The sequence below is a fragment of the Zalophus californianus genome, chromosome 6 (genome assembly GCF_009762305.2).
Source record: "Zalophus californianus isolate mZalCal1 chromosome 6, mZalCal1.pri.v2, whole genome shotgun sequence".
Lineage (NCBI taxonomy): Eukaryota > Metazoa > Chordata > Mammalia > Carnivora > Otariidae > Zalophus > Zalophus californianus.
Window position 1 is genome coordinate 93,222,377 of NC_045600.1, and position 11,743 is coordinate 93,234,119.

At 47.5% G+C, this 11,743-nt stretch overlaps 1 protein-coding gene across 2 annotated transcripts in view; it reads right to left on the reverse strand.

The window, feature by feature from the left end:
* Positions 1-11,505, reverse strand: part of GNB5 (G protein subunit beta 5) — a 37,414-nt gene extending 25,909 nt beyond the window's left edge. The window contains exons 1-3 of one of the 2 annotated variants that reach the window (XM_027571979.1): positions 11,412-11,505; positions 10,631-10,742; positions 728-864 (exon numbers count right to left, since the gene is read on the reverse strand). In XM_027571979.1, coding sequence (XP_027427780.1) covers positions 728-864; positions 10,631-10,742 — 249 coding nt within the window. In that variant the 5' untranslated portion in view covers positions 11,412-11,505. Of the gene's footprint in view, positions 1-727; positions 865-10,630; positions 10,743-11,073; positions 11,167-11,411 lie in introns of those variants that run through there. The other variant, XM_027571980.2, reaches the window with a different exon arrangement.
* Positions 11,506-11,743: the final 238 nt, after the last annotated feature.

Sequence of the window (11,743 nt, forward strand, 5' to 3'; positions counted from 1 at the left end):
TGGTGAAGGACTAGGGCCTCCAGACAATGAGCCATTTTGGAAGCGAGTTTCTGCCCTACTCGAGCTATGTCATGACCCTGCGGTCATGGGGTTATAGTCAACATCTTGGCTATAACCCCATGAGAGACTCTGAGCCAGAACTACCCAGATAAGCCGCTCCAGAGTCCTGGCTCTCAGAAACCATGTGAAATAATAAATATTTGTTATTTTAAGTTGTTGAATTTGGAGGCAATTTGTTATGCAGCCACAGATAACAGTAATGTAAGATGTAAAATAAACTATGTTAATGAGATAAAATGAACGAAAAATTATACTTTATAAAATATGTGTCTTAAATTTGCTCTTTAAGGCGTAAAAAGAGTCCAGCAACTCTTAAACTGAAAGATGCCACAACCACTTATGTCCTCAATTTGAGCGGAGGGGGCCCCACTATCTAAAAAAAGGTTTCATTCACAAATTCAGCCCTGAAGTATGCTCAGGAAGAAATAATTTTGAATGGCTTCTCAAATATAGTTCACGTTTCAGTTATTACCATAACTCCAAATCTACCCAAATTAGTGACGTTCTACAGTATGCAAGAGAATTCTTCACTATGCTAACTCATGTCCTGCGGAGAATAAGCAGAGTCATAAAGAGCAGGCAGGGTTTTTTGAAAAGGAAAGCTCTCTTTCTTCTTTAGCTATCAAGTCAGACACTTGCTCACCCTCACAGAGCAGATTTCACATACCTGGGATGAGCTCACGACCCTTCTCTTATCTTTGCACCAGTCCATGCAGAGAACCTTGTTCCCGTGGCCTTTGAGGGTCCTCCTGGTCTTCATGACAAACTGCCCGAGAGCTTCCACCCGCTCAGCCACCTGGTGCACTAGAAGGACAGGCTACAATCAGTTCCGTCACCAATGACCAGATTCTGAGCCATATGCTGGCAAAGGGATGACGCTGGTCTTTCTCTGATTCTCCTGTTTTTGTGTTTTCTGTTTTGTTTTGTTTTTTACTATTATGCCTTCATAATGCTCTCTCTTTTAAACTCAGAAGAGGGTAGAGACAACACTGTCATTCTGTCTTTGTGTTTAATACCCCACATCTTTCAAAGCATTTCCATCTCTGTGTGCTGAGGGATCAACAACGACGCTACCTCATATATATATGGCTGTCTTCCACCATACAGAATTCTCCCACTGAAGGGCTGCGGCTCTGCGAGATGGGCAGGGTGAGCAGCAGAGCGAGACTGAGGCTCACCCGGGTTCTTTGGCTAAAACAAGTTCATACAACCAACTGGGAGTGAAGCTGGGGCTTCCGGTTCTTCTACCTACCTTTCCAATCACAAGGAAAAGTGACTTTACAAAAACTGTCCCATGGTGGCAGAATGCGCACCCATGCTGCTCGAGAGCAGGCACTGTGACCCCTAGCTGATGCCCTGTACCTAGCACAGGCCTGGGACATGTCGGGGCTCCATTCATGTGCTGCAGACAAGAACGGACGAGGGAGCCACCACATGGTACACCAGTGGATTTACTGAAAACTTCCGCTATCAGTGGAGATCAATATTCTAAAAGTCTAAACACATGACCTACGGGAGAAACCCACACCAGGGAGGAGCTCCAAAAAGGAATCTTGCAGGGGCTGGGCCCATGGCCTCTTTCCTGAGCCTGTCACTGAGGAGTCCCAGAAGGAGCCACGTTCCAGTGAAGGGACCGTCACGTCCCGGCCCCGCATCCAGAGGTGAGGAACTGAGGCTGGGGGACCCCACGGCTTCACCCCTTCGTGCAGTGCCACTGCCCTTCTAGTTAGAGGCTGTGCCAGAAGGAAAAACTGGGGCTCCTAACCGCCCCCCCTCCACTTCTTCTACCTCCAAACCTCCCAGCTGGGCCTTTCCCCCAGGCAGGTGAGAAAGAGGGAAAGGGGCATCCGAGGCAAAGGGCAGGCCCAGGGAAGGTTTGGTGTCTCGGCAGAGCAGCGCAGCATGGGAGGCGTGAGGCAAGGCAGCTGGCCCTCTTCCTTCCCAGGAGCCACTGCCCCTTGCTGGGGAGTGCCACCTCCCTCACGAAAATGGGGCAGGGAGGGCCGGACTGGACTGCGGCTCAAGCCCATGACAACAGCGCCCCTTCTCAGAAATCCTCCCTCCCTCCCTCCCCTCTGTCTCTCTAAACACTGCATTGTGTATCTCCTAAAAACAAGGAACTCTTACATAGCCACAGTATATTATCAAAGTCAGAAAATTAACACTGAAACAATGCCATGTCCAATCTACAGCCCTTATTGAGATACTCTCCATCGTCCCAATACCACCTTTATAGCAAAAGAAAACCCAAGACCACGTGGTGCCCTCAATTGTCATGTTTCTTTAGTTTCCAGATATTGAGTTTCCCAGTGTGGGCTTGTCTGCCGCTTCCTCAAGATCAGATGCAGGTGATGCGTGTTTGGCAGGAACGCCACAGACGGACGCTGAGTCCCCGCCAGGTCGCCCCGTCAGAAGGCACATGTCGTCTATTGGGCCCATCACTGGCACTGTGCACGCTGACCATTCAGTTGAGGTGGTGTCTGCCGGGTTTCTTCACTGGAGAGTTACCATTCTGCTTTTTGTAATGAAAAAGTATCCTGTGGGGATGTACTCTGAGACTCCACAAATACCCCGTCACTCATCAAACTCCAATACCCTCTTTTTAACATCTGTTCATGATTCTTGCCTGAATGGGTGATGATGATGGTTGGCAAGTGATTCTCCTAATTTCATCATTCCTTCTGCATTTTTAGGTGGCTTTTTTTTTTTTGAGGAGTTCGTATCAAATTTTTTTTTATCATGTATTGGACAGGTCCTTTTTTAATTACAAAATATTTCAGACATACAAAAAATTACCAAGAACAATAAAAGTCACACACTCATCACGGTAATTATCAAACATTAGCATTTTGCCATATTTGATTCATATCTCTTGTTTTTTTTAATTTTTTTATTGTTATGTTAATCACCATACATCATTAGTTTTTGATGTAGTGTTCCATGATTCATTGTTTGTGCATAACATCCAGTGCTCCACGCAGAACGTGCCCTCTTTAATACCCATCACCAGGCTAACCCATCCCCCCACCCCCTCCCCTCTAGAAACCTCAGTTTGTTTTTCAGAGTCCATCGTCTCTCATGGTTCGTCTCCCCCTCTGACTTACTCCCCTTCATTCTTCCCCTCCTGCTATCTTCGTCTTCTTTTTTTTTTCTTAACATATAGTGCATTATTTGTTTCAGAAGTACTGATCTGTGATTCAACAGTCTTGCACAATTCACAGCGCTCACCGTAGTTTAGGTGGCTTTTTAATAGAAGGAGCTTCCCTTCTTCAGTGTATTTGTCCATTTATATTAGATGGACTCATGGATTCTTACCTTATTCAAGGGGTTATAATCCTTTAGTATTATTATTTATTTTTATGCTCAACTAGTCGCTGATTTGCTCAGTGGGAGCCCCGTCAAGCAAGCCCCCAGACCTTCTGATGTGACCCTATATCGTTCTCTAAGCATTTCTTATTCCAGGCTCATGTTCTTTCCTTGCTCTGGCCCTAGAATCAGCCACTTCTCCAAGAAGACTTGGTTTTGTTTAGTTGCCCCATCCCTTTGTGATAAAAGAACAAGAGTGTGAACAAGTTAAAAGTCTCTGTGAAAACCCAACTATAAAAAATCCTTGCTGAACTATAAAGTACTACGTGAGGGGCGCATGGCTGGCTCAGTCGGTAGAGTGTGCAACTCTAAAGCCCCATGTTGTGTGTAGAGATTACTTAAAAATAAAATCTTAAAAAGAAAAAAGTACTACATGAATGTGCAATTATTATGCTATCATTCTGCTAAAACATTGCATTCTTTATTGCCACAAATGGCACACTAGTTTTTTACAGATACATTCTTAAAAATATACTGAATATAGTTTAAAGATGGCAAATTTTCTAAATTCTTATAGGCTGTTTACACAAGTCTGTACCAGCTCAGAGCTGTGAGCGTATTTTGTTTAGTGTTTTGTTTTGAAACTTCACGTCAATATTATTGCAGCTTTCCCCAATTCAGCATTGGGACAACCATAGCTATTTTATGTCCCTCTCATGAAAATAAAAAAAAATTAATGAATTAAAAAGATGACTCACCCAACCGATATGGGGTCCTCCTTATATAATGTGAATCTGACCACATCCCAGCTACTAATTATTTTTTTCTCACTGCATTTTCCTTTCCCATATATAGGTTTACTCCCAACCCACTCCATCCCATTTCTATCTGGCCAATGTCACAACTGCTAAATTGAAGAGTTACAGCTTGAATGATATCTCTAGAACCCCGAGTATGTGCCAAGTACTGTGCCGGATGCTTGGGTACAGAAAAGGGTAAGACGGTCCCTGCTCTTCCTGAGCTCATGGTCTGCAGGGGGCAGACCGCAGCTGCAGTGCGGGGACAGAGGTAACCCGGCTGACTGCTGGCAGGTGTGCCATCAGGAGACGTCACAGGTACCTGGCTTTGAAGGATCCATTGGAACTGGAGTAAGGAAAGGGGAGGTTGAATCACCTTCCAAATTTTGCACCAATATACAGTCTTTGATGGCCACCATTTGGTAGATCTAAGGAATGGAGGATGAAAAATTATCCAAAGCTAATTCTAAAAAATTCATTTTGCAACCTAAGTGTCCATTGATAGATGAATGGACAAAGAAGATGTGATATATACACACACACACACACACACATATATATATACACACACGCAACACACACAATGGCATACTTCTTATAAAAAAGAATGAGATCTTACTATTTGCAACAACATGGATAGACCCAGAGGGTACTATGCTAAGTGAAATAAGTCAGAAAGAGAAAGACAAATACCATATGATTTCACTTATATGTGGAATCTAAAAAACAAAACAAACAAAAAGCAGAAGCAGACCCATAAATACTGAGAACAGACTGATGGTTGCCAGAGGGGAGGGGGGGATGGGCAAAATGGGTGAAGAGGAGAGGGAGGTACCAGCTTCCAGTTGTGGAATGAATAAGTCACGGGGAGGGTGGGGCGATGGGGTAACTGGGTGATGGGCATTAAGGAGGGCACACGTGATGTGAGGAGCACTGGGTGTTATATGCAACTGATGAATTATTGAACACTACATTGGAAATTAATGATGTACTGTATGTTGGCTAATTGATTTAAATTATAAAAAAGAAAAAAAGTAAGTCACGGGGATAAAACAGGATAACAGCATAGGGAACACAGTCAATGATATTGTCTAGTGGTGTCTGACGACAGATGGTAGCTACATTTGTGGTGAGCAGAGCATAGAGTTATCGAATCACTGTTGTACACCTGAAACTAATGTAACTTTGTGTGTCAACTATACCTCAATTTTAAAAACTACAAATAAAAAAATTAAAAAAAATGGATCCTGTCTAATTCTACCTCTGGATTGAATGGAGTGGTTATAAACAAAACCCTCAAACACTTGGATGGAAGGAAAACATCTGCAATCACATTACCTCATTTGTGTTTGAGATTTTGGAATTGCTCCAAAACATACATTAGCTACACACACAGAAAACCTCCCCAGAATTCCCTAATTAAAAGCTGGATAGGCTAAGCAATGGTACAGTCTTTCAGATGGAGTACTATATGGCTCCATTACAACAATTTCAAAATATTGACATTAAAAAGAATGGCAAAATGACACAGGGAACTATTTAATTCATTGCATTAAATTGAAATTAGGCTCAAACTCTAAATCTAGTACAATCCCAAGTACGCTCACAAATAATATGCACAAACATAAAATCATAAACTATGAAATACATCAAAATATTAAAATTGGCTACCCCTGGGTGGTGGGGTTATGAATGGCTTGTTTTTGTCTAGATTTCTAAATTTGTTATAGGGGGGCCTTAGTTTATTATGATGGTACCCTAGATTCACTTGTGTGAGCTAGATTGTATGCAATTATGAATGCAGAGCCAAAGCAAGGGGAGAGGAGATGAAAGGCAGGTTTGCTCTCTGTTCCCTCTCATGACTGCAGGCAGCATGTGGGACAGCAGCAGGGAGAGGATTAGTTTGTAGGGAAACATGTCTAGCCTCAGGCCATGTGGCCTATTTCCTTAGAACGCAGAAAAAGTCAACATATTGGCTTCAGACTAATCCAGAAATTCGGTTTTCCTCGATTTCTCCATACACCATAAAATCAGAATAGTCCAAGGCTCCAGTCATAATACAGTCTTTGAGAATAAAACCTTTCACAAAGTTACATTTAGAACAGATAGAAAAGTGAATAGCATCTGATGATAGGTCCTGCGAACTTGCCTAAATTTCAGCTGGATTTGTACTTAGAGAAATTACATAAATCTTCTTTGAGTGGCTTTGTTCCTATACTAGATTAGAATCTGCCCCCAAAGAGGCTGGGAATCTGGAAGAAGGCCCCCATAGCCCCGCAAGGCTGCCATATGTGTTGGCTGAAATAAACACAGTGTGCCTCCTGACCTGCTTTCAGCCTGTTTTCTGGATCATTCTTCAGCATTCTTCAGTTTAATTTCAAGTTAAGGACTCTTTAAAGTTGAATTCTCTTCTTTGTTCTTGATCTTGACTCCCATTCCAGTACTCATTTCTTATTATAAAAGCAGGAAATGCACAGATGGGTATAAATCGAAAAGTACCTCCGCCTCCCCTCACTCCCCTGGGCCCTCTCTAGAGATAACAAGTTTCTCCCGTATCCTGTCACAAACTAAATGCATATTTGTTCAAGCTTGTTCACGCTAATGAGATCATGTTATATATACTGCTTGGGACTTTTTAAATTTAATGTTGAGACCTTTTCATATACACACATGGATTTTTTTTTTTCCTTCTTAATGGAAATCTCAACCGCCTGAGAGATGGCCTAGCAGGGTGAGAAGGAGAGCTAATACTAGGAGCCTGAACCCTGGTGTCTACTCCCCATTCTCCCTTAGAGTAGCTGCAGAACCTTAGGGCATTCCCTTTACCCTTCCCTGGATCTCAACAGTCTCCTCATCCATAAGGGTTATGCGGAGCAGAAGGAAAGCTTTTGTGCCTGAGGACTGAGGCTGAAGCAGGTGACCATTCTAGTTTTGAGAGTCTGTGATAGGACCTCCGAAGATGTCCATGCCCTAATCCTTGGAACCTGTGAATATGTTACCTTACATGGCAAAAGGGGCTTTGCGGATGTGATTACGTTAAGGATCTTGAGCTGGGATGATTACCCTGCTTTATACAGGTGGGTCCACTGTAATCACAAGGGTCCTTATGAGAGGGAGGCAGGGAGATCAGAGTCAAAGAAGGTGAGGTGATGACAGAAAGGTCAGACGATGTGGGGCCACAAGCCGAGGATTGCAGGCAGCTTCTAGAAGCTGGAAAAAGCAAGGAAGGGACTTTCCCCTAAAGCTTCCGGAAGGAATGAAGCCCTGCTGACCCACTATAGACTTCTGACGTCCAGAACTGTAAAAGAATAAATTTATGTTGCTTTAAGCTCCTATGTTTATGGAAATTTGTACAACAGCAATAGGAAACTAATACAAGCTATAACCTCATGATTCTAAAATGTCCTACAATCAAGCAAGGGAACACTTACCTATGGTAGAAGGTAAGCAGAAGGCAATAAGGGGAAACATCTAGGGAGGAGGAAGCTCTGGAGGAGTAAGGCGAAAGGCAGGGGTATGGGGCCTGGGGCTATGGAGTTTGATGTAGGCTGCCTTCCCCTTGGGCCACCCATATAAGCCACTTCCTCTATTTAATGTTGGTCAAGGGTCTGACTTGGGGATGAGGGCCCAACGGTATGGACGTTGGTCTGAGGGTCAAAGGGATGGGAGCTGGAGACGTGAGGGTCTGGAGTTGGGTAAAGTGCTTTTCCTCCAAGTTCAGGCTATTTTGTTGTGTTTTAGGCAAGAATTTGGGCAAGTCAGAGCTAACAGAAGGCTGTTCAACCCAGTTTGCCCAGGACTAACGGGTTTTCCAGAATGCAGCACTTTCCATTTTAAAACTGAGAGTCCCAGGCAAACCGGATGCCTTGGTCATCTTAGCTTGTGGCCTGAAAATGTTCCCTAGCTAGGGTAGGGGGTTACAGGACCATCCATATAACAACACCAAAATGCAAAAATGCCAGGCTCAGTAAGAGGCTGAGAGACTGGTAGAGAGAAGAGTCCAGTGATCATGGATCATGGAGCTCTCTGGAGGAGAGGGTGTGGTCAGAAGAGGAAGAGCAGCGCTGAGAGCTAACGAGATCCAGGAGGCTGTGATGGAGCGAGAGGCCAGCGTGTTACGAGGGTCATATTTGTGAACCCTGAAGGCACCGGGGACGGGGCAGGGCTTAGGTCAAAAGGAAGGCTCACGTTAGGTGCCAAAGTCCGTAAGAAATGAGGCAGCCTGGCTGGGGAGGTCAGGAGCCAGCAGCACGGAGGAGGGGAAAACAGAAGTTCACTTGAACGACAGGAGCCTCAAAGGAGCAAAGGTATTACACGGGTGTAAAGGAAAAGTGCTGGGGGGAATACAGCTGCAGGGGAAATAAAGGGGAACATGGCCATATGACTTCTGGTCTCTTCAACTCCAAAATTCTGACTTCTATGCAGGTGGGGATAGATCTTTCCACTGTGGGTCCCTGGCTTCTGAGGAGCCTGCATCCTTGGCAGGACGGGGGCTCCCCGGTGAAAAGCTCTACCTTGACTATCTCTCTGCCTTAAGGCCATTTCCCAAGTCACAGAAAAGGCTGAGAGTTTCCCAGCGGGCCGTCTGCTCTGCTGATGAAGAGAGTTTCTGGAGAACCTCCTCTGCACAGAGCCCAAAGGGGTTGGGCACAGAGTTGAAGTGAGGCTGGGCTGGAATCCTGGTCCCACCACTCACTGGCTGCAGTCCTCTGGCAAGTCCTTTCACACCGAGGTGCCTCAGTTTCCTCATCTGTAACATGCAGAAGTCAGACGACCTACCTCAGAGGCACCCACACCACACTTACAGCATCATCCATAGCATCTGCACAATGTAGGAATTTGCAGAGTGAAATGAGACAGAATTTTTTGTCCGGTGCCTCCCAATTTCTGTTCCCTACCACTTGCTGATGACAGAAACCCAACTTTATTTGGGGATGATAATGTGTCCAGCTCACTTCTCCCTTTCCCAGCCTCCCTTGCAGTAGCTATGTGACCTACTTCTGGCCAATAAAGTACAAAATCTGTTGGGAGAAAGGAGGCTTTGGGGAAAACTTCTGCTTTCCTGATAAGAAGGAGAACCAGAAGCTGGTGCCCACATTCCCCCTTCTTCTTGCCCTGGATACAGAGGTTATGTTTGGAGCTGTGGTGGTCATATTATAATCATGGGGCTAATGCCAGTGGAGCCTGGGTCCCTAATGGCACACTGGGCAGCTGAGCCAAAGCTGGTGATCACCGACATTCTTCCTGTTATATAAGGAAAATCACTCCCAATTTGCTTAGCTACTTTATTTGGGGTTTATAGTTAATTGTAGCTGGACACATCCCTAAATGATATAGGGGTTTAGTGTGTCTCCGGAGGCCCCTAGGAAAGCACAGCACACTCTAGATTCAGGTCATCTGCTTCTATCAAGTGATTTTCAAAGAAAGGCATCAGGTGCTAAATGACCTAGCATGAACCCCACGTTTTGTCTCCAAATAGATTTTAAAAGGGGTGGCACCAGATAGGAATGGTATAGGGGTGCCCGAGGGTACCATGAAGGAGGCTGTGCTCAGCAAAGGGGAGCTGCAACCCTCAGAGCAGGAAAATAAGCAGATAAAGCCATTTCCCCAAGCCTGGCCCTGAGCCCAAACTCTGCTGAAGACAAACCATCTGAAGGGTAAAGGGAAGCGGATCCCACCGAGAGTCATTTAAACTGGCTATTTAATTGCTCCCTCATAAAAATCACGGAGCCGTTTCTGAATTATGGTGGTGGTCAATAAGTAAGTTTATTTAAGATTGCTGTTGCTCTTTTATGCCAATCGCACCGCATCCATTCAAAGGCTTCTTAAACGGCCTTAAATGAACGAAATGATTGGATTTGGTAAGCTCCTCTGTTTTCCCCCCATCCGGTTCTCCACCCCAAGGACAGGGGGCAGACTGGAAAAATGAGGTTTTAACTCAGAGTCTGCTTCCTTGTAAAAGTAAAACTGAGAAAAGACACAACAGTGATGGAGAAAGCTAAATGATGTAAAAACAAAACAGTTTACCCTAGGCCGCGCCCACAAGGGCTCAATGCGCCGGCTACCGCCGACACCCCCCTCCACCCGGCTCGGGCAGAAATGCGATCAGTTCGCATCTTCCAAGCAGGTGATGGAGGGAACTGTCCCAAGATCCTTGGGAGGTGAAGTGGGGGTGGGGGTGGGGGTGGGGAAGAACAGAGGCCAGAGGCGGAACGGCCTCAGCTAGCGGGCTGGGGCTCTGCAAGGTGTCCGGCGCCTCCGAGGGCCGCCAGGCTCGGGCGCCACAGCCACGCAACCCGGGGCTCGGGGCCGCAACCCACGCCTCACCTGGCGCCCGGGAACCGGGGGCTCATTCTCCGCGCGGGCGCAGGCCTGGCTCCCGCCCCCCAACCGCGCTCCCTCGGGGGCCGGTCTGGTTTCCTCGGCCCGCCTCCCAGCGCGCAGCCCCCGCCCCGGCCCGCACTCACGCTCCACGTCGTGCAGCTTGGCCCGCTCTTCCTCCAGTTTGCCCTTGAGGCTCTCGGCCTCGCTCTTCAGCGACGCCAGCGTCTGGTTCTCGTGCAGCCCGTCGGTTGCCATCTTCGCGCCGGGACGCGGAGGAGAGGGAAGCGGAGAGCGGGGATGCGGGTGAGCGGGTGACAGAGGCCTGGCCGGCGAGCGGGCGGGAGCGGCCCGCGGCGCAGCTCCAGCCGCCTTCTCCCCGAGCGCGGCCCCGCCCTCCGGCGCTGACGCGGGCAGCTGCGAGCCGGGCCCACTCCCCCCCTCTCCGCCCGCCGTGCCCGCGGACACCCGCGCCCCCTCCGCCCCGGCACCTGCCGCGCGCGCCTGCCGCTGTGCCCAGGGCGATTCCCTCGGTGGCGCTGCTGCGCACCCCACCCCGGAGAAGCAGGGAGTGTCCTGCCCATTTTACCGGTGGGAAAACCGAGGCTCAGATGGTAACTTGACTTGCCGGAGGACGCTCACGTAGTGAAGCACCAAATTGGGATTCCAGCCCGGGACTGCCCGGCTTCTGGGAGTCGGTGAAGCCCCACTGACACGCCCTTACTACCCGCCCTTTCCCCCGGCACCGATCGCCCCTCTGTGGGACTTGATAGGCTGCCCAGTGGCGGCTACCAGCCGAGCAGATGAGCGAGGCGTGGGCAACGAGGCCCAGCCGGCACCACTGATACCGGTCTGGTCCTGGGTAGCTCTGGTGCTCCCCCCACAACGAACTTAAATATTCTTAAATATACAAAAATAAAACGAAACCTGGCTTCTGGGAAGCTGTCAAGGCTTCGCGGCATTAGGAAGCGCACTCCTGGGTTTGCTTTCCTTCTCTGCACACAGCGCGTTAAGTCCCTGGCCTGGGGTTAGCAAAGGAGGTGCTGACAGAGTTGGAATTAGTACCCCGGGGTGTTTGAGCCCACACGCAGTGATCCCAGATGTGTCACTTCTGAGGCAGCTTCCTCCACCTTAGAATGAAAGTTTGCTAGGGATCATCAAGGACGCAAATTTAGTAACTTCATGGCAGGCTTAAGCATCTCTTTTCCCCGGGTACCCTGCAGTGCCAGGCACTGTTCCAAGCACTTCACATTACTAAA